This window comes from Selaginella moellendorffii, unplaced genomic scaffold (assembly GCF_000143415.4).
Source record: "Selaginella moellendorffii unplaced genomic scaffold, v1.0 SELMOscaffold_93, whole genome shotgun sequence".
NCBI lineage: Eukaryota > Viridiplantae > Streptophyta > Lycopodiopsida > Selaginellales > Selaginellaceae > Selaginella > Selaginella moellendorffii.
Genome location: NW_003314354.1, coordinates 551,810 through 571,832, shown reverse-complemented (window position 1 = coordinate 571,832; position 20,023 = coordinate 551,810). Strand labels below are relative to the sequence as shown.

The 20,023-nt window shown below is 41.9% G+C and overlaps 4 protein-coding genes across 5 annotated transcripts; all 4 read right to left on the bottom strand.

The window, feature by feature from the left end:
* Positions 1–10,843: 10,843 nt before the first annotated feature.
* Positions 10,844–11,738, bottom strand: LOC112341881. The gene is made up of 3 exons (XM_024662824.1): positions 11,518–11,738; positions 11,351–11,468; positions 10,844–11,298 (listed from the first exon to the last, which is right to left on the bottom strand). The coding sequence occupies exons 1-3, from the start codon at positions 11,709–11,711 to the stop codon at positions 11,044–11,046; spliced, it is 567 nt and encodes a 188-aa protein (XP_024518592.1). The 5' UTR covers positions 11,712–11,738; the 3' UTR covers positions 10,844–11,043.
* LOC9629466 (uncharacterized protein ycf39) lies at positions 11,733–13,515 on the bottom strand. Its single transcript, XM_002989016.2, has 7 exons — positions 13,012–13,515; positions 12,865–12,963; positions 12,619–12,813; positions 12,479–12,571; positions 12,329–12,424; positions 12,123–12,263; positions 11,733–12,068 (listed from the first exon to the last, which is right to left on the bottom strand). The coding sequence occupies exons 1-7, from the start codon at positions 13,507–13,509 to the stop codon at positions 11,892–11,894; spliced, it is 1,299 nt and encodes a 432-aa protein (XP_002989062.2). The 5' UTR covers positions 13,510–13,515; the 3' UTR covers positions 11,733–11,891.
* LOC112340452 lies at positions 13,493–16,128 on the bottom strand. Of its 2 annotated transcripts, XM_024662822.1 has the most exons (7): positions 14,633–16,128; positions 14,512–14,567; positions 14,383–14,460; positions 14,188–14,319; positions 13,908–14,138; positions 13,742–13,861; positions 13,493–13,681 (listed from the first exon to the last, which is right to left on the bottom strand). In XM_024662822.1, the coding sequence occupies exons 1-7, from the start codon at positions 16,041–16,043 to the stop codon at positions 13,556–13,558; spliced, it is 2,154 nt and encodes a 717-aa protein (XP_024518590.1). In that variant the 5' UTR covers positions 16,044–16,128; the 3' UTR covers positions 13,493–13,555. The 2 variants fall into 2 exon arrangements, with proteins under 2 accessions (XP_024518590.1, XP_024518589.1); XM_024662821.1 differs by having other exon boundaries at positions 14,188–14,460.
* LOC9629521 lies at positions 16,038–18,222 on the bottom strand. The gene is made up of 10 exons (XM_024662823.1): positions 18,022–18,222; positions 17,852–17,968; positions 17,604–17,795; positions 17,501–17,547; positions 17,352–17,452; positions 17,174–17,289; positions 16,852–17,120; positions 16,339–16,794; positions 16,201–16,281; positions 16,038–16,139 (listed from the first exon to the last, which is right to left on the bottom strand). The coding sequence occupies exons 1-10, from the start codon at positions 18,176–18,178 to the stop codon at positions 16,068–16,070; spliced, it is 1,608 nt and encodes a 535-aa protein (XP_024518591.1). The 5' UTR covers positions 18,179–18,222; the 3' UTR covers positions 16,038–16,067.
* Between the last annotated feature and the right edge of the window lie 1,801 nt (positions 18,223–20,023).

Below are 20,023 nucleotides of genomic sequence, written 5' to 3'. Positions count from 1 at the left end.
GAGCTGGAGGCCCCGCGGCGCGTCAGCCCAAGCTGTTGATGCCCTGAGCGCCATATCTCAATCAGCGAAAGAGAGACCTAGACCAAACTCTGTAGTTTTGGATATAGGGCAATATTTTGATGGAAATGCGCACCTTTGTTTCAGAACTCGCAAATTTCTACTGCTGCTTGCTGCTCAAGCAGTACCTCGTACAGGTATGCAGCAGCATCAAACGACCTTCCTCCCTTCATCATCGTACAAGAAAACAAGAATGCTACTCTTTCCCTGTTCTCCAATGAATCCCACAAGTTTCTAGAAGCACCAATAAAATAATTTGCTGCAGCAATGTGGTTTAACTATTTTGTTATAAGGGTGGACCTGGAAATTTCTCAAAAACAACTTCCCAAAAACAACTTCCCAGCTTCTTTTTTTCCACATCATAATTTTGGTTTGCCCTAAATTGAGTGCACATGCCATAGCTCAACAATTCTTCCTTGCTGATCATTTCCTATGCTATTGATGAAGTATTTAAATTTGGTAAAGTTGTTTTTTCTGGAAGAGGAGAACATGATTTTAATTCCAGTTTCAAGAAAGCTTTTGTTCATTTGAATGGTAGAGGAAGCAATTGCTATAGTGTTTTTCATACTATATCCTACTACGAGAGTCTCCACTAGTGGCATTAAATAGAGTTTGAAATTCTCCATATAAATCTATAAAGGTTTAGAAAAGTTTTTTGGATTTCAATATTTATATTCATTTTTCTTTATAATGGGCTTGCTTCAAAATTTCTCCTCTAGGTTCAGTAGAAATACTAGAGTGGCATTTGCCTGTTTCAAAGTAGCTATAGCTTTAAAACACTTGGCATCCGGGGATATATGGTGAACAATTAATGATGTATTTGGAGTGGCTTCATGCACTATGCAAGCTTGTTTATACTATTTCAAGTATCCATTACTTAAGTATGAAGGACTAATGATCCATTAGCCGGATGAAGAGGGAATTAATGAAGTTACAATAGGATTTCAGAGATTGTATAAATTCCCAAACTGTTGTGGTACAATGGATTGCACTTATATTGCAATCAAGCTCCCAGGATCATAGGATGTAATAAATTGGTATGCTAGGGCAAAAAAGTACTACTTGATGGTAGTTCAAGCCATGGTAAATAGTAAGACTTCATTCCCACCATTGTATCTCTCTCTATATTTATTTACACTTTTATCTGTAGCCACAAATGAAGTTTGGTGGTGTCGATTATTAGTTGCCTTTATTTTTTCCATCATTTATATATTGCTATCTTGAAGTTCTTGCATCATTACTTTCCTTTGCTCGTCACTTCACTCAAGAAGACTATTAAATCCCTTTGGAGTGCATTTGTTTTATTTCCCTATAGCTATTAAAACTTTCTTTTTGCCAATTTATACTTCTGAAATGTCCTTCTTAGCATCTCTAGGATCTTGTGTCTCAAATACAGCATTTGCATCTGGATCTGTAGTTGTGTTTGCCTCTAGGAAAAAGAGAAATAAAAAGTCAATTAATAAATCTAAATGAACTTATTATAGCTTGGTGCAATTGTGGAACCCATAGATGTATTAACTCAGTGGCTACTTAAAACATTAACTCTCAACTGTGTCATCCATAACATTATAGAGGCCTTTATTAAATGTATAAAGAAGCTTCATATCCTTCTTCATTCTTGTAGTAAACTCACTACTAAAATATGATGGTTTCCCTGATGGGATATTGTTCTCGTAATTAAAATAGAAAAATAATTGGAAAAAAATGCCTAGTTTAAGGAATTGAATCTAGCTTGCATTGCAAAAATACTTGGAATAAATTCAATCATTGGATTGCATGTAGGAATGCCGGGCTAAAAACCATTGTAAATTTTGCTAAACAAAAGATTAAAACCAAAGAGAAAATGAAAAGTATCTAGATCATGGCTACATTTGGCATAGATCCCAAGATAACATTAAACGAAGAGCCCTTTCCTCCCTGAACATTAAGAAAAACAAGCAAAACTTTAGAATTACAAAATTTAATACTTACATGAGTTTAAGCTATTAGTGAACTAGAAAAAGAGCCAAATTATAACTATGGATGAGGTGAAGGTGAGTGATTTTTCATTTCTTGCAAACTTCCTTCTCAAATTGTTGCAAAAATCCCTCCTAAAGCCCTCCAAGAACTCGCGTATTCATATGGTGGCAAATTAAAGTAGACAAAATTTTTAAATGATGTGGTAATTTAACCATATGACATTATTTTATTTGTGTATTTTACTAGGTTTCAGGCTCTAGAAGGGGGGACACCAGGTTCCCCCCTTGGGTACTATGTCATTAAGTGGGGGCATGGAATCTAGGGTTTAATTTCTCCCCCATGGAAAATTTCCCCCCAAGGTGAAGCATAGAACCCCACCCTAATGCCCCATTTCAACAACTTGTGGGCCTTGGGCTATGGCTACTTCACTAAATGCCAGATAATGCAGTTGTCATTTGACAAATTTTGCATATCAAATATATGTTGTGGAGGAATGCTATTTAGCATGCCCTAGCTTCCATAGCAAGCAAGCATGAAGCAATGACCAAGAATAGTACCGAGGATCAGTACTTTGATCTAATTAAAGAGCTTCATAACACCTTCTAGGTCAAGAAAATTAACTATTCTTATGATTGTGTTATCTAAGTTGAAGTTCTATTTTGATTGATGTGGCTTGATCTAAGGTGTGACATGAAAAAATTTACATTAAAGGACAATAGATATCTTGAAGAATTTGGGAATACTATCGGAAATAGTTGAAGGTGTCTACTACTTAGAAAGGGGTAAATAACGAACTCATCTTTATTGGCCTACATCACTAGTGGATTGTAAACAACTAAAGAGAACGACTTGAGAGATGGTCCATGGGGTTCAAATATAAAGGGAAAGGGCCCATGAATAAGAGTGCACCCACTTTTCCAATCGGTTAAGGGTCTTAGGATACTTGAGGTTAAGCGTCCTTAGGTTTGAATAGTACTGGGTTGGCTGACCTCCCAGGAAGTTCAGACTCAGGAGCTTACATTTGGTATCAAAGGGGTCTTGGGTCCAACTCTGTTGGTTGGCTAGGGGAATCCTACCACATATTGATTGACATTTGGTTGGTCCAACTTGCTCCCGAGGGGCGGGTCCGACTCTGTTGGTTGGCTAGGAAAATCACACCACATATTGATTGACATCTGGCTAGTCCAATTTGCTCCTGCTGGGCTCGACCCGAGGGGTAGGGTGTCAAGAGAGCGGGGCTCTCCCATCTGTTGGTTGGCTAGGGGAATCACACCACATATTGATTAACATCTGGCTGGTCCAGTTTGCTCCCGCTAGGCTCAACCCGAGGGGTAGGGTGTCAAGCTCTCGGGAGAGCTATGGCTCTTAGCTTCCATTCATGAAGATGTGAACTTGTAGGGAAGTGTGGTGGATTGTAAACAACCAAAGAGAACGACTTGAGAGACAGTCCATGGGGTTCAAATATAGAGGGAAAGGGCTTATGAATAAAAGTGCACCCCATTTTTCAATCAGTTAAGGGTCTTGGGTTTTTACCCTAAACCCCAAATAGCCTTGGGTTTGAATAGTACTGGGATGGGTGACCTCCCGAGAAGTCTAGACTCAGGAGCTTACATGGATATTTTGTTATATAGCCAGTTGCATGGCAAGCTCTACCAAGAACACAGAAGCACAAAGTCAGTAAAAGTGTTAGTGATCTAGATACATATCTAAGGACCCAATAAGCTTTTTTGTCATGCATATATACTAAGCCAAGGGGAACTAACACTTCCATTTCCGCACTGAATTTACCAATCCTTCCATTGTGAAGATTAGCTATTCCATGTGAGGCAACTAGTCATTCATGACAGTCCCACGGTAGATACCTTTGTCCGTGGATACACAATTCCTAGCCATCAATCTCCCCACAGCAAGATTAGGAAACTTTACTACACTAGTCATGGTTCCTTGTCAAGGATAGTGCTTATAGCATTGGGAATTGACATTGTTGGAGGTGACTATAGTGGTTCTAGGTGGCAGGCAAGGGTCAAAATGGTGTTTGTGTAATTGGAAGGTAAAATTTCTTTATAAAGTGAGCAAAACTAAAACTAAACTATTAATGAACTTTGGCACTTTTGTAGTGGCAATGTTTGTGCTTTACCTTTCATTTCTAAACCTCTAGGTGGCCAACTGTAGTATGAGTTCCATTGATTGGGGTGAGGATTCAATTGATTTGATAGTGCCAGTGCTAGTTGGTAATTTTATGATAATGGCAAGTAAGAGTTCCTTGTCAAGTTTGGTGGCAAAGGCAATTGCTAGTGTTTATATCATTTCTATCGCCTTTAGTGGTTCAATGAGTCATGGTCAAGGTGGTAACTACATTGTAACCAATAGTGGAGGGTTGGGAGAAATTGGAGGGTGTAGAGATCACTATGGTAGAGTTAGTTATGGTGTAACCATAGAGATATGTAAGTATAGTTTTTTTTCCTTTTGAAGCTAATTGCACTATTTTTCCAGTGGTGGTAGTGTCATTGGAGTTAAAATGATTTATAAGGAAAGAATACATGAACTATAAGAGTTGTTTTTTTTATTCTCTTATTTTCTCATAAACTTTTTTTATAGGAAGCCTAGTTATAAAGGTACTATTGGCACTACCCTCCATAAAGATATGTAAGTGTAATTTTGTTTTTGTAAGTGTTAAAATATGAATTGTAAGAGGTTTTTTTTAGATTGTTTTGCTTTCTCATAAAACTTCTTCTACATGAGCAATGCTATTAGTATTGGTAGCATTGGCACTATTTACCATAGAGATATATAGGTGTAGTTTTTTCATCTAAGATATGTAAGTGTTGTTTTGTTTTTCGAAGCCAATTGTGTTGTTCTTCTTCTAGTGGTGGTAGCAGCAAAGTAGCTTATAACAAAAGAATGCATGAACTATAAAACTTTTTTTTAATATTGTTTTTCTTTCTTATAAATTTCTCTTATAGTGCACTTGAAAGCTTTTTTGAAAAGGAGACCTTATAAAATGCACTATTTAGTAATCATTTTGCCACTTCGAGTGAAATCTTTAATGTTTTTGATACTTTAGATCATTAAATAATATGTTTATCAAAGTTCAAACCTTGTGGTGCTAACACTCACTTCCAAAGTTACCAACATAATTGGCAAAAATAATAAGGTTATAAAAACAATAAAGGAAAAGTTTAAGAGTTATTGTATAGGTAAACTTTTATTTTCTTAGTTTTAAATTTGTTTTTTATTTTAGGAAAAACTATTGTTATTTCTAAAAAATTTATATTGTTAAGGATGGAGATGGCTAAATCCATTGGTTTGGTAGTTTGTTTTCTCCTATTGGATTAGAATTCATTGCTACAAAAGTAATGACTAATTATAATAGAAGAATTATTATTCAAGAGGGTAAGTTTTAATATAGTTTTTTTTGTACTTGCTTCTCAAAGTACATCTATCATGAATTGGGCAATACTCTAGCTATTGAACAACCAAGTGGATCAATGTTCATAAAAAAGTACCAAAGTGAGATACTAAAGGAGGAGGAGAACAAAAAAAAACCAAGAGAGGAGGAGTACAAAGATAACCAAGACAAAAGTGAAGATGATAAAAGGGAGGAGCACAAAAAAAAACTAAAAAAGGAGAACAAAAAAAATTAAGGGAGAAGGAGGACAAAAGCAACCAAAACAAGAAAGATAATGATTAAAGGAGGTATTAAAGGAAGGAAAAAAGCAGAGACAAAAAAATTTGAGTTTAGGAAAGGGAAGAAAATAAAAAATTAACAGTATAAGAAAAGTAAAAAAGTGAACAAATGATAACACAAGAAAGGAAAAGCCAATATAGAAAGGATAATATAAGTATTTCTTTTTGCTAATAATTTTTTTTTATATTCTTTTGTTTCAAGTAGTCTTCCATTTTATATTAGTGTTTATAAAACTATGACTAATTGAATAGACATTTTCAAAACTTGTAAATAACTTCAAAATTTTGTAACACCTCTTTGTGGTATTCTTTATTCTGGATATATCAACTACTACTATTTGTTGGAATTTTTGAGACTTTGCTATCTAGAACTTGGATAAAAGATAACTCTCTAGAGTGCTTGAAAAAACATAGCAAATGGCCGGCCAACCCCAATGGGGTGGGAGGGTTTTGGTGGGGCAACCCACAGCCAGAGGTGGGATTGTATCAAGTGGAGAGGGATAGAGGGCCAATTGGGAACTCTAGAAAGGAATTTAATGACTAGAGAGGATGATGAAGGGGATAACCATGACACTTGGTGCATCTCTTCCACTCATGGGATTGAGAGCCATATGCAAGGAGACCGGCATAATGCTATGTCTCACTACTTTTCTACTCCCCTAAAGTCTACCAATGATGCCCTCTGGATAGGAGTAGCCAGACACTACCTCCCTCCAGCTGGTATCCCCATCAAAGTGAGTATAAGCCAGCTCCAAGATGACATCCTTAGAGAAAAATCTAGCTACATAGGGGAATCTGATCAAGGAGAAGTCACTGATAAACATGGAGGCATAGGTCAATGGTAGTTTGGGTGCCAAGCCCCTCATCTTTCACAGATCCTGGTAATTGCCCCAAGCATGAATGACTAAATCTACACTCAAGAACAATATTGCTTTGAAGTAGGTGTGATTCATTAAATGAAAAATGTTTATCACATAGTGAGAAATCTCAAGTATAAAGATCATATAGCCTAATTGACTATAGGTTGAAGAAGTGATAACCCTCTTCAAATCTTGCTGTAAGCTCACTATATATACAATGAAGAATAGAGTCATGGCTCCAAAGACAACACAATTAACAGATTAGGCATATAGACAACACCAAATCAAGCCTTAGCTATGAGGATCTACCACTAGAGTTAGTGAGTGTGATTGAGTGGTTGTTGGAGGTTGGGATCAAGTTGGATTGGAGTTGGCTTGTGGATTAGTGGCTCCACTATATAGTTATAACATTCAAAGGGCCAAGGATCTATCTTTTGCAAGTGACTCTAGTGAATTTTGTAGGAATACTTGGAGACAAAGGCATTCCATCCTCAACTGGCAATCTAGGGATATTAAGAAGATATGTGGGTATATAAAACCCAACTTATGGTGACTCAAGTTTGGTTGCAAGAGGAGATCTCTTTATGATCCAAGAGATGCAAGGGGAGCTAATGGAGCTAGCCAGTAGAGAGACTATGCAACAGGTCATTGATGTATAACAACTTTGTGATGAGAAACAGAAGTTATTGGAGGTTGTGTAGCATTTGGTGAAGGCACACTAATAGCAAGGATTGGAATTTGAATAGCAGATTGTGGAATTCAACACCTGATATAAGAATGCACTAGCAAAGTTTCAAAAGAATAATTAGATTTTGGAGGAGAGCTGTGCATTACAGGAGCTCATGACATGGCAGCATTGGACAACTATAAATGCAAGGAAGCTAAGTCAAGTTATCTAGATCCTTGAAAGAGTTGCAAGCAAAGACTTGCAACAACAGTAGAGGATCTCGAAGCTCGAGAAATAGGTACAATGTTCCTTAGTGCCAAAGGATATAAAACTTACCAAGAGGCATGGAAGGATGCAATAGGTGAAAAGGAGTCTAAATAGGAATTTGAGGAGTTTGTCAAAGAGGAGTTAGACCTGAGTGATGATTTAGAGGACACCATCAGCAAGCTAAAAGGCAAGGATGAAGACATCTGAGAGGATGCAAAAACTTTGGAAGACAACCAAGAATCAAGTGTAGGAGATGGAGTCACCTACTAAGTAGGTGGCAAAGACAAGAGTAGGGGAAGCCAACAACAAGGGTTCTAAAATGAAAGGAATTTGGGACGGAGCAAGAGATTTTTATAGAGGAACAAGTATAGAGATCTCTTACTTCATAAGTGATAAAGAAGGTTTTAGGAAGTGCTAGTGGGTTGACATTGAAGGTTCAATTATTGTTGAGGATTGTTGGAATTGGAATTTCAGTGGAGTGCTAAAGATGTAGCAAGGATAGAATTCACTTACTGCCATAAAGGATGAATATGGGAGCATTAATAGAAAAGTATAGGCTTGGGCAAGACCTAAAAAAGTAATATGCAATGGCATTGCATTCTAGGTGGTGGTAGGGCAGAATAGCTATGCTATCCAAACCTTAGAAGCATTCAAAGGTATGTTTTGATTAATGTAGCATTTAGGGTGTGACATAGAGATGCATGGATATTCTTTAGGAGTCATGGGAGGGGAATCTACACTAAAAGACAATAAAGATCTGGGTATTATAAATAGCTCTTTAGCATTTGTTCTAATCAATTATACTTAAGTTTCTTAATAGTGTTATTTCTTGGATGTGCATTACCATGCCTCTAACATCACCTTAAACTTTATTATATCAAGATCCTAACTACTATCTTTACCTCTATGTCTTTTCTATGATTAAAGATGTTGGTCAACTTTTCAATAGTTCCATTTCTATAGTTTATTTATTTTCTTGGGTGGCAGCTCTAATTTAAAAATTAATTTTTAGCCAGTGAGCTGCAACAAATAAGCAACTTATTACCCTTGAGACATCAGCCATCCAGATCTAAGTTATAGCTCAATATTGTAACTAATAACATTTACAAGTTGAGTCATAGAGCAATTATTTATTTAGTTTTTTTCTTTTAGTACATTTTGGAAAAAAAATTCTCAATATTTCTATTTCAGTGTAATTCTAAAATAGTGTGTAAACACATAGCTTATTTATATTACTGTAAGTTTTTTTTATAGCATTAATACACCGGTCACTAACTTAATTATAAACAAGAGAGACAAAAAGAGAAAACTCAAACCTGGTGACCTTTTCTTTATTTAAAATAGAAACAAATTAAGTAAAAGCTTGTGTTGTAGTCAATAAAATCAACTTGTTTGACTTCAAGCAATGTCTAAATACATTGCAAAGCATCTCTTTCAAAATGTTCTTGAATCCATTAGCTATAGAGTAATAAAAGTTGTAAACCATGAGCATAAAAGATATTTACATTTATGTTGCATACCTAGTTTTTGCATTTTGTTACTTATCTTTAGCTGCAAAACCCATTATACTATTTAAATCTACCATAAAGGGTATTTTCAGATATGTGGATTTTAGCTTTGTAGAAATTACTCTCCAAAAATCTTGTAACTAAGACACTTGTGGATATAATTGATTGATAAGATACAAAGGAATTATGACATCTCAATAACTTTTTTGCACTATATTATTTTCCTTTGAGAGAAATTTGTTGCCACACATAGTCTTTGTATTTGCAAGATTCACATTTTGCTTCAAATCTTGAAAAAAAAATTGTTACTAGAAGAAAAAGTGGTTTAAAGATTTACAGGATGTGAGTTGTCAATTTAAAACCAGCCTCTAATCTGTTTATTAATAGACAAGTAAGACATTTTACTATATAAAGGGATTTCATATCCTGATAAAATTCTCAGCAATCATCCGGAATAGATGTTCAAGTGACTGATCATCAATAACATCAGTAATAATAGTCATACCAATAGCATTTGCAAGTTTAAAAACACTATGAAGTAGGTGCATCGTCAAAATAGAATTCTCACATAAATATTTCAAAACTAAACATAGAATTAGCAAGGATCCTAGCTCCACTGAGAGAAGTATAATCACAAACACACAACCAGCAATGTGAACATAGATTTGCAATTAATCTTAGAGTTTCCACAATTTGCCAATCTCTAAATAGGCCAACTCTTTCTTCTATGACACATGCAATACAAAGGGTAGTTCTGCCATTGTTAAAACAAAACCCTATGTTAATGGTTTTATAATAGTTTTTGAGATTAAACACAAACCACTTCAAGTTGAGTCCTGGAACGTAAAGACATACTCACACTTAAAAGGCTTGCTTGGATCAGGATTGTGCTGCTTCCCTTTGGGAGTACAAAGTACCAGCCTTAATGGCCAATGGTTCACTATTAAGCTATCAGATCAAGGTTTATTATTTGTGAGAATATTATCACAAGTTGCTATATCATCCTACATGGCCTGTAGATGTTCTCCAGAACATGTATTGCCCACCCATGTGGAAGTCATGTTCTCAAGAACATATACTACTAATCAAAAATTTGTACACATGGCAATGTTAATTCAACTGACTTAAACCTCTAATTACAGATTGCTGCGTGTACTGCTTCAATGGGCTCGCCACAGGGCTGTTAAGGTAGGCTTGAAATGAGCAAGAGAGTGAACCCTAGGCCAACCTCCCAACCCTTAAGGCGTTACGGCCTATAATCCCACAGGCCATGGAATATTCTTGGAATATTCCTGTGGTTTGTTGGGATAGTGGGGATAAAACATCCTTGATTGGAACTCACACCACTTAAAATGCTTGCTATCACCATTGTGTTGTTTCCCTTTGGGTGGAGGCCAAGCTAAGTCCAATCATGGCCAAGTTTGTTCCAATGTTTATAACACAACATTCTATTGGTCCTCGAATTGCAGCACAGGAGGAAGTGCCCAAAGAATACCATGACAACATCATTCTCATCACTTATACATCCTGCAACTACTGGGTATCCATTGGGATTCGCTACTGTTTTTGCAACACAATGAACTGGTGGCACTATTGTCCTAATTTGGCATTTCCATTGAAGCCCACACAAACGTAGGAGTTTGGGGGAGTTGAAGTGAGGGAGAATTAATTGATCTACTGAGTGCTAAAAATACTGAGAACAATGAGCACAAAACAGCAATCGGTTAAAGAGAGGGACAGATAATATAGCTTCCTGATACTCCGATTTGGATATTTGAGCATCCAATTACCTTCTTCTCATGGGGGATGCACATGTATGGCACATAGGATACATGGGATGGGGCCATTAGGATGGCCATTATTGGAATTCCACGTGGTATATTCTATATAGAGCACGCCATTCCGCTAGAAAATGCATGCAGATAACACTCTTCACCAATCCAATCCGGAGGATTGGCAAAGGTCGGAGACTGCTTGCGGGACCACTGGGAGGAGAATATTTTTGACAGGAAGCTCGTGGAGGCCACCACCTTTGACATCATTCCTGGAGAGCCGCAAGGAGTTCCCTCTCCAAGCTCTGGTTTTCCAGCTGCAGTGCCTTGACCTCGTGTTGCAACTGGTGCATTGCCCGCATCCAGTCCCTGGCCACGCCCACTTGCTCCTCCGCGCGCCGCTTGATCCACTCGTTCTCCCGCACTTGGTCTTGCACCTCGCACTTCACCCCTGCCAGGTACTCCTCGCTCCTCGTCGCTGCTTCCACAGCGCTGTCCAGCCGCTTGAGCACCATCTCCAGCTGCGCATACCATCGAATATTGAGTTTCATCGCAATGCTCAATATCACAGACCTCGCTCGCGGTCTGGCGCAATTCCTGCACGGATTCAAGCTGCTGCTGCTCGTCGCACTTGATCCGCTCCCCTTGCGCTTGCTGCTGCTGGAGCTGGCAAATCTCGAGCGCCAACTCTCTGTCCATTGCATTGCATCTAAGGAGATTTTAAAAGGAGGAAAAGGAACCTGCGCTCTTGGACGAGCTTGTCTGCCTTGGCTTGGCGACTTCGTAGCTCCTCTTGGGCCAGGGCAGTGTGCAGCTCCATTTTGCCCAGACCCAGCTTCAGTGCCAGGATCTGGCGTTGGATGCGCCGGAGCTCGCCCTTGCGCTCCTCTACAACCAGCCGCTTGCCACCTTGGAGGGCCGTCTCCTCCTGCATGGACTCATCACTCGCCCGCAATTCAAAAACTTTCAATCACTAAAAGGAATGCGTTTGTTACATTCAAGCGCTGGAGCTGCGCTTGCCGGGAGCGGAGCATCTCGTCCAGCCGCGCTTGGAACCCAGCAGCCATTTCCTCGCGTCGCGAGCCTACTAGGGCTTTTCAATTTTACACATCATTCATATGTAGAACTGGCCCTGCTTGGACTGCGCCTTCAAGTCCTTGAGCTTCTTGAGGATTTGCGAGTAGTACTCCTGCAAATACTTCTCCAGGGTGGTGGTCTCGTTGGGATCCACGCCCAGCAGCGAGTATGTGTCGGCCATTGGTGCAGAGAAAACAGTGTCACTGGTGAGGATCTGTGTCGTCGAACTCACTGCTAAGTTAAATAGAGACTTAAAACAGTCACGCACCTCTGAGAATGTGAGCCGGTCTGCCGCATCGTTTGTCCACTGAAAGAAACGAGTGACGAGCCGCGCAAGCTTGAGGATTCCCAAGGGAACTGTTGTCACCTTGGCGTCCTGTCCTGCCAGCCTCTCGCAAAGACTAATCACCTGGAGAAGGAAAAAGGAAAACAATATCAGAACAGGCAGAGGATCAAAACTTGCGTTGCTGTGACCTCTTGTGTCGTCCATGCGCGAGGACCTGCAAATGTGAGCATCTTGCGATCTGCCTTTTTGTTTCTCAGAGCCATGAGAGTCAGCCGCGCTACATCCTGGTAGAGAAGAATTTATCAAAAAGGAACAGTGCCATACTATAATGCAATCACCTGCGTGTCCATGTACGCAATCCGCGTAGGAGCATCTGTTCCCCACACTGCTTGGTCCTCGAGGACAGGCACTGCGTACTGCCCGATGAGACCCTGCAACGCAAGCAACATATAATTCTCGTTTGTTTTTCTTCTTTCACCTGCATGAATCCACACAATCTGATGATTGTGTAGTTGAGACCGGAGTCCGCAATGTACTTCTCGGTGCAACGCTTGATCTCCATGAGGGGTACCTCCGGATGCTGGTCGCAATTATGGATAGAAAAGAAGATGAACTTCTGGATTCCCATGGCCTTCGCGCATTGGATCAAAGCCACCTTCCCATCCCAATCAACCTGCAACCAAAAAGAAAAATAAGAACCGCGAGGAGCAGCTAGTATCCACACCGTTCTGATAGGCTCCTCCGGCCGACCGGTTGCACAGTCGATGATGGTATGAATTCCCACCAAAGTGGCCGGTAGCGTCTCCGGCTTGCTCAAGTCACCCTGCAAATGATGAGTGAACAAGCATGATAGCAAAAACGGCACACGTACGTTGACGACGGTGGCACCCCAGTCACGGAGGAAGTCCGCAGGCGCCGGGCGGGGACGGACGAGGCACCTGACATCGTAGCCTTCGTCAAGAGCTCGACGAACAACCTGCCTACCCAGCGTACCAGTTGCTCCCACAACCAGAACGCTGGTTGCACGTACTCGAGTGCCCGAAGTGGCCGCTACCATTGTCCCAGCGTCCGCACGAACACTCACTACTCCTCTCGCGCTCCTGCTCCTTGCTCCTTCCTGTGCGACCACACCTCTTCCGCCAATGCTCACCTCGCTAAATTCCCCTTCTCCCCACAACGAGCAACGCCGAGTTGCAAATACACTGCTCCTCCTCGTCCTCGTCCCACAGTGAGCTCCCAGTCCAGCAGCTGGAGTTGACGGAGCACTCGTAGTCGCCATGATAGGACAAGGAGGAGGGGAAGTGCCTGCAACTGAGTAGAGACTTGGATTTCCCTTTCCCTGCACCACGCAATCCACATCCCGAGTCATCTTAGATTAGATGTTGACATGCTGATTAACATTATCTTATCTGAGATCACTTGTACACTTTGATATTCTTCCCTAAGGCCGCGTACAGCTTGTTGCCTTTGTAGACCATCGACATTACTGCATCATCGCATGTAATGCTCTTCTTGACATCATCATCGTTGACATGCACCACCTATACAAACACACGCCACACAGAATAAAAAAACAAAGCATGACAAATCCCAAGTGCAACCTTGATCGATTTGTCCCAGCCACCCGTACACAGACAGCCATCTGTAGAGATTGTAGCCAGGCACGATATTGGTCCATCGTGAGGCCTGATGGAAGCGTCGCATTTGCCATTCTTCCACACCTGTAACTCAAGTTGAGTTCAACCAAACAGAGCGCGAGCTATTTACCTGAATGCCACCGTTGTCGAGACCACAGACAACAGCTTCATCGTCAGAAGAGATGGATAGTGCTCGGATAGGATCAGTTCCAACGTTTAAAACTCCAACTGAGCCAAAGTCGCTACGAGACCAGATGCGGATGCAGCCATCCCAGCTTCCAGAATACAGAAGTCCTCCGTCTACTGCAAGAGTTGAGACCACTCCTCGGTGGCCACGGAACGTTCCCAAAAGGCTGTGCGTCTGCAAAACATTCCTGCACATTTATTTTTCTAGACATAGCTCTGCATACCTCTGTACACCACGCTTTGACAAGCATGTCACCGCTGCCACTGTAGAGAACGCCGTCGTCCGAGATAACAAGAGACGCGACACCAGTGAACCGCCAGTCGTTGTGGTCTTGCCATTTAGCCACGGGATGCTTCTGAAACGGTTGCGAAAGTTTCCATACGCAGATAAGTCGACCGTAATCGCCAGTGTAGCACACCTGAGAAGCTTCGTCTACCGCTAGAGCTTGAATACGTTGAGGATGCTGGTCTTCCCAGCTCCAGAGCAGAGATTCATCCTGACCATTCCGAAATCAACTGGACGCTTCAGAAGAAAGATTTTCTCTCACCTGCAAAGACCAGAGCCGCACAGTTTTATCAAAGGAGACGCTCACCAAATTCGCTCCTGCAGCAGCAGTAAACGCAGAGGCTAGGTTCAAAAGCTAGAAGTTGGTAAGACACAAAACTCACCGCAAAAAGCGAGGGAAGTGATGCAACCCGTGTGACCTTCGAGCGTTGTGGTCTCCTCAAGCTGCAGGTCTTGCTGCTCCTGGTCTTGGAAAACTTCCTCTTTCATCAACATGTCCAGTGCTTGAAGCCCGAAGCACCAGCTTATCCGCGCGGGCGGAGCGTCCTCTTCGTCATTGGTAACTGAAGTCTTTGGAGATCGCAGCAGCTTGAGATGGTGGCAAAACTCTTTCATGGTTGGCCTCTCATCCGGGTGCTCCGCAAGGCAACTCAGCAAAAACTCTTGAAACGGACTGTCACCATGTCCCGCGGCGCCAAGGAGTGTTCTTTTCTGCTTAACCTCATCGCAAGCTTGCTTGAATGACAGCGCTGGGCAGGGTCGATCGAGAATGAGGTGGAGGAGAAAGCATGCGAGCGACCATACGTCGGATGACTCCTGGTTTTCGCTTTCCAAGGTCCCTGCCCCAGAGGAAAGTGCTACCAACATCTCTGGACTTGTGAAATGCCATGCTTCACGAGTAGTTTTGTCATCCACTAGACTCCGATGCATGGCACCACGAAGCTCCAGTGCCCCGTTCCAGTGCATAATGATGCGACCAAACTGGCTCACTTGGAACATCTCCATGCCAAAAATCCCCAGCACCATCCCTTGGGAGTGGATTTGCATCAGTATCTCGCACAAGTCCGCGGCAGCATCGGCGAGGCGGCCTCCTTGGACATGGTGCGCAGAAAGGCTTGTCGACCCAAATGAGATGTTATTTACCAGGTAGAGCTTGCTATGCTCGTCATTCAACCACACTCCCACAACTTTGCACGCCGCTTGGCACAGCGAAGCTACCCTCAACAGCGCTAATATCTCCTTTCTCGATCCCTGTGAAAGCCCCTGCTGCCAAAGCTTCATCGCCGCCTCTTCTCTGCGCAAATCATCCTTGCCAGCAAGAATGCTTCTCCATTTCCTGCTGCTCCCAAGGAGCAAGAAGAGCGAAACGCGAAGCCCATCACCTAGCAGCCCATGCAAGAGATCCCGGGACGAGCTTGAATCTGAGCTTGAGCTGACGCAAATAGAAACCGAACCTGGAAACGGGTGGAGGAGATCACGCAGCACAAACTGTCCAGCTCCTTCCACAGACAATGACGATGGAGCGACAGCAGCAGGCCGAGGACGACGACTCCTACCAGAAAGTCGCAGCAGCTCAAAGTTCTTCGGGAGCGATGACGGATACGCAAGGGCCGTGACGTGAGAGCACTCGGGGCACCGAACAAACCGCTGCTGCTGCTGCTGCTGTTGCCGGTCTCGAGCAAGGTGGACAACGCACTCCTGGCACAGCGTGTGGCCGCATCTTAAAACTCGCGGAACATGCTCCCCTTCCTCCTCAAAACCTTGGAGACAGACGCAGCATTCGGCCTCCTCCATCGAACTTTACCTAAACTCTTCTCCTCAGTCCCAGGCAACTTGAGCGTTTGACTTGGTACAGTCGAAGGGACCCAGTTGCGTTCCATTCTTTCGAACCTGCCAGGACATGACGGTTTGATCACCCAGCCACGAAGATCAAAATACCAGCACCACGTACCGGAGACCACGGGCCTGGCTGAGGTTCTAATTTATTGGGAGGCGAATGTTGTACTGGTCCGGGCTTGAGAATGTTTCCATCCTACACAGTTCCAGATGCATTCCAGTTAGTACTCTATAAAATAAACAAGAATTCAACCTCTTTGATCGCTTCAGCTGACGACTCTGTCGATGCTCCATCACAGCTAGTAGCTATCCAAATTTTCTTCTTCTCCTGCACAGGCGACGCCAAACGGCCGACAGCCCTCTTTGCAAACGCGAAGAACGAGCCCTTCTCTTTGGCTACGCTGGGACCAGAATTTAGCAAACCACCGTTCACTCCCAACGGACTTTTAGTAGCTGAAGGAACGGGGCCGTCCTTCAAACTTGACTCGCTGTTCTCGTCTGTATGTCCCTTTTTCTTTAAGTTCTCCTGTTCCCCTGATGTTACCTTGCGTAAGTGCGGGGCTGACGGAATAGCCGAAGAAATGCGCTCGATGCTAGCTGTTGACGGTGGCTTTCCTTTAGGCAAACCATGCGGCTTTGTTTTGGAGCTCGGCATACCAGGAGGGATTCTAACTGCAGCCCTGGTAGCATAGTGATGTGTTGGTCTTCCCTGCATTGTGACGAAAGAAAGAGTCAAGTCAGCGAATACTTGTAAGAACTAACTCACAGCATCAAAATATCCGAGTTTGGGAGATGGCATCTTCAGTGCAGTTGGCTTTGATCGCGAGTCCTCTGACAATAGCGCGTTTGTTTTTGTCTGATCCTCCTTCAAACTCGAAACGTATCCCGTGTCCAAATCTTCTAGAATCTCATCATGAGCATCGGATACTGAGCAGGATTGCAACGAGCAGCTCGGCTCCCCTTCACTTGTGACTGAGACGTCGCTGGACAAACGCACTGCCGAGGATCTTTCTGCTGTGAACGCATCAGTACGCCCTGTGACAGAGGAAGCCATCAGTAACCAATACATATTCATGATGAGTGCGAACCTGGAAGAACTCTCCCCAGTGTATCTTTAACTCTCCTAGAAACGGAGGTTACTCTCTTGCCCAAGTTGGATTCCTTCTGCGGCTTTAATGGACGAGGAATAGTCTTTCTCTCGTCTGTGTGAAGAGTTAAAGGAAGTTTGATCGAAAAAATCACAAGAAAGAAGCTGAAAAAGGATATGTGAATGTACTGGGAAGTCGTAGCCGAGTGCCCTTTTGAATAGCAGATTCTATCGCTTTTTTTGCAGGAGCGCACCTGGGAACCACTGGACTCGGCAAGCCCTGAAACATATATAAGGCATTGGCATACAAATAAAGCTCCAAACTTACAGAGGTGTCTCGAGCAGACTCGTCCGGCCCCTGAATGATCGATATGTCTAAGAACAAGTAAAAAGAACATGAGTCTCATACAGCAAGGAACGGAAAAACATACCAAGCGGCTTGGAACGGCTGTCGAATCTTTCAGAAAAACATTTCACTCGCAAACTGTCCCTGTTGGAATTCTTCTCCACGTTTGTGTTGCACTCGTCGTGTAAACTGGACTTTACTTCAAGAGTGGGTAGCTCCGGCAGCTTCTTGGGTGATGATCGCGTTGGTATGGGAAGCTCGTCCGGATCCAAAACACCTGGAGCGTGCTACACATTCGATGTAAAATTCAGGTGCGCAGCACGAAAAATTCACCTTCGCCAGTGAGAAAGGCCTTATCCCACGCAAGACTCTTCCTCAAGTTATGGTACTTCTTGATTTTTCGAACTGGAGGAACCGGAGCCACAACAGGAGCATCCTCGACCGTGACATCTAGAAGCCAAAGAAATGGGGGATCCAGGGAAAAGACTTCAAATTTTGCCTACCTCGAGATCCCTGATTCCGCATTTCCGGTGGCGGATCGTCGTCCTCCATAACAACAGGACAAGAAGAAGCTGCGGCACTACCCGGCAGAAGACTGTCGTCCTCAATCGACATGTCGAGGATGGAGAGCCTGTCCCGCCGACGCGCCTTGCCCGCCATAGCTGCGCTCTCCCCTTCGCCTCTCCTCGCCCCTTTCCAAGCAATCCGACCTAAACCAACGAGCGGGAAGTGCCGTACATGTTAACGTTACAATTTTTATTCCTCCACTTATTTCTATGCTCTATGATTAGAACTAAACTAATTAAAACGATGCTGCTCTGTAAATCGCGCGTTTCGAACCCTGCTCCTGTCGAAATGCCATTCTGGATTTCTGGATGGATCTTTCCCTTTTTCAGCTGACTTAAAGTATTTTTAAATGCATTAAAAAGTAGAATGTGCTATGGAACACTTGGTTTGCTTTAGATTTTTAACATTTTCTCTAAGCATGTGATCAAATGCAATTTAGCAAGCTAAGGTCAAATTCAACAGTTTGTAAAGACCATATAGCTTTTTGTCTCTATTATTTGGTATTTGATCTAAATGACAAAGTTATGAGGAGAATGCTTGCCTTCTGGTGGTGCAGCCGCCAATGGTGTTGAGCTTCTCCATACTTAGTGATGATTATAGATGTGTCTTCTATGCATCCACCAACACTCAAAAGATAAGATTCTATGTCTTGACTTGAGCTGTATAGAAAGCACACAGTATAAATTCCTTTTGGTCATCTTCTGGCCTAATAACCATTGGTAAGGAAGTGTCACAAACACAAATAAATTCCAAGATGAAGGTGAGTCTTTTTAACTTTGACATTTTTCCCTTTGTAAACCACAGGATCTATTAATGTTATTGCCAATAAGCTGGTTTTACATGAGTTGCTTTGCTTCTTGCAAGCATGATCTGATGGAACACAATTTTAAACTGAAGATTATCCTAAATTATACTTGGATATTCTGAGTATATAATCATGATTTACTGCTCTTAAACTGTTCTTTAATTAGTTTGTAATCAAGGTTTTGGGGAAAGTAAATGGTTTACATGAAATTTATAACCATTTACCTTATCATTTAGCTCGATTGATAAAGAAATTCTCCTTTTATTTTGATTTCCTTTTTCTTAATTTATCGGCATATTTGTAAGCAAAAGCATTTTTTCCCAAAGAGGTAATTACCCTTGGTGATAGCACATAAGTCATCACTAGCCCTACCCCATTACAATCAACCACTATGCTAGAAAGCCAGCCATGTTAAGGATATAGTTTTAGCAAGATAAATTTTAGTGATTAAAGAAATTGCCAATATAGAGTGTTCTTGGGTTTTTGAGCAGATCCAAGGTTTCTTAATCCATAAAAATAATTAATTTTAATTTATTTATTTATTTATAGAGTAGGGATTCTTTATTGCAAAATCTGATATTCATAATAGAGGAATAAAATCTCTTTAGAGGAATAAATAGAAGACAAGTAACTTTAGAACCCATGAACTTTCTACACTCTTTGGTTATGGAGTTGGGATTGGAAGGAAAACAGCACAAGGCTTCTTTGCACTTTCCAATGCCATACCAAGGCTTTAATTAGGAGCTCAGGGGAGAAAACCCTAATAAGTAGAGTGCGAGTGCCACTTTCAACTTTTAGTTTTGCTTCTTGACCTGGAGCAACAATAGTAATCTAGCTAGCACTTGCTTGATTGTGTGGTGTGACACAGTGGAGAGTAAAGAAATGAGAATCAGACCAAGGATTAACCACCTTGCTCATTGCAAGGTTTTAGCATCACCTTCCAAAGCCACTGATGAGATTCTTGGAGCTACAAGGTGTAGTGGCAGGCAGGTCTTTAGGGTGCAGTCTATGAGCTTCCAGGAAATCCAGAGGTTGGAGCTTGACCTTATAGAATAAGTTTATAAATCAAATTTAATCTACATTAATTTAAGCATATTTTAAATATATCTACTACCTTACATGTTTGATTAAGC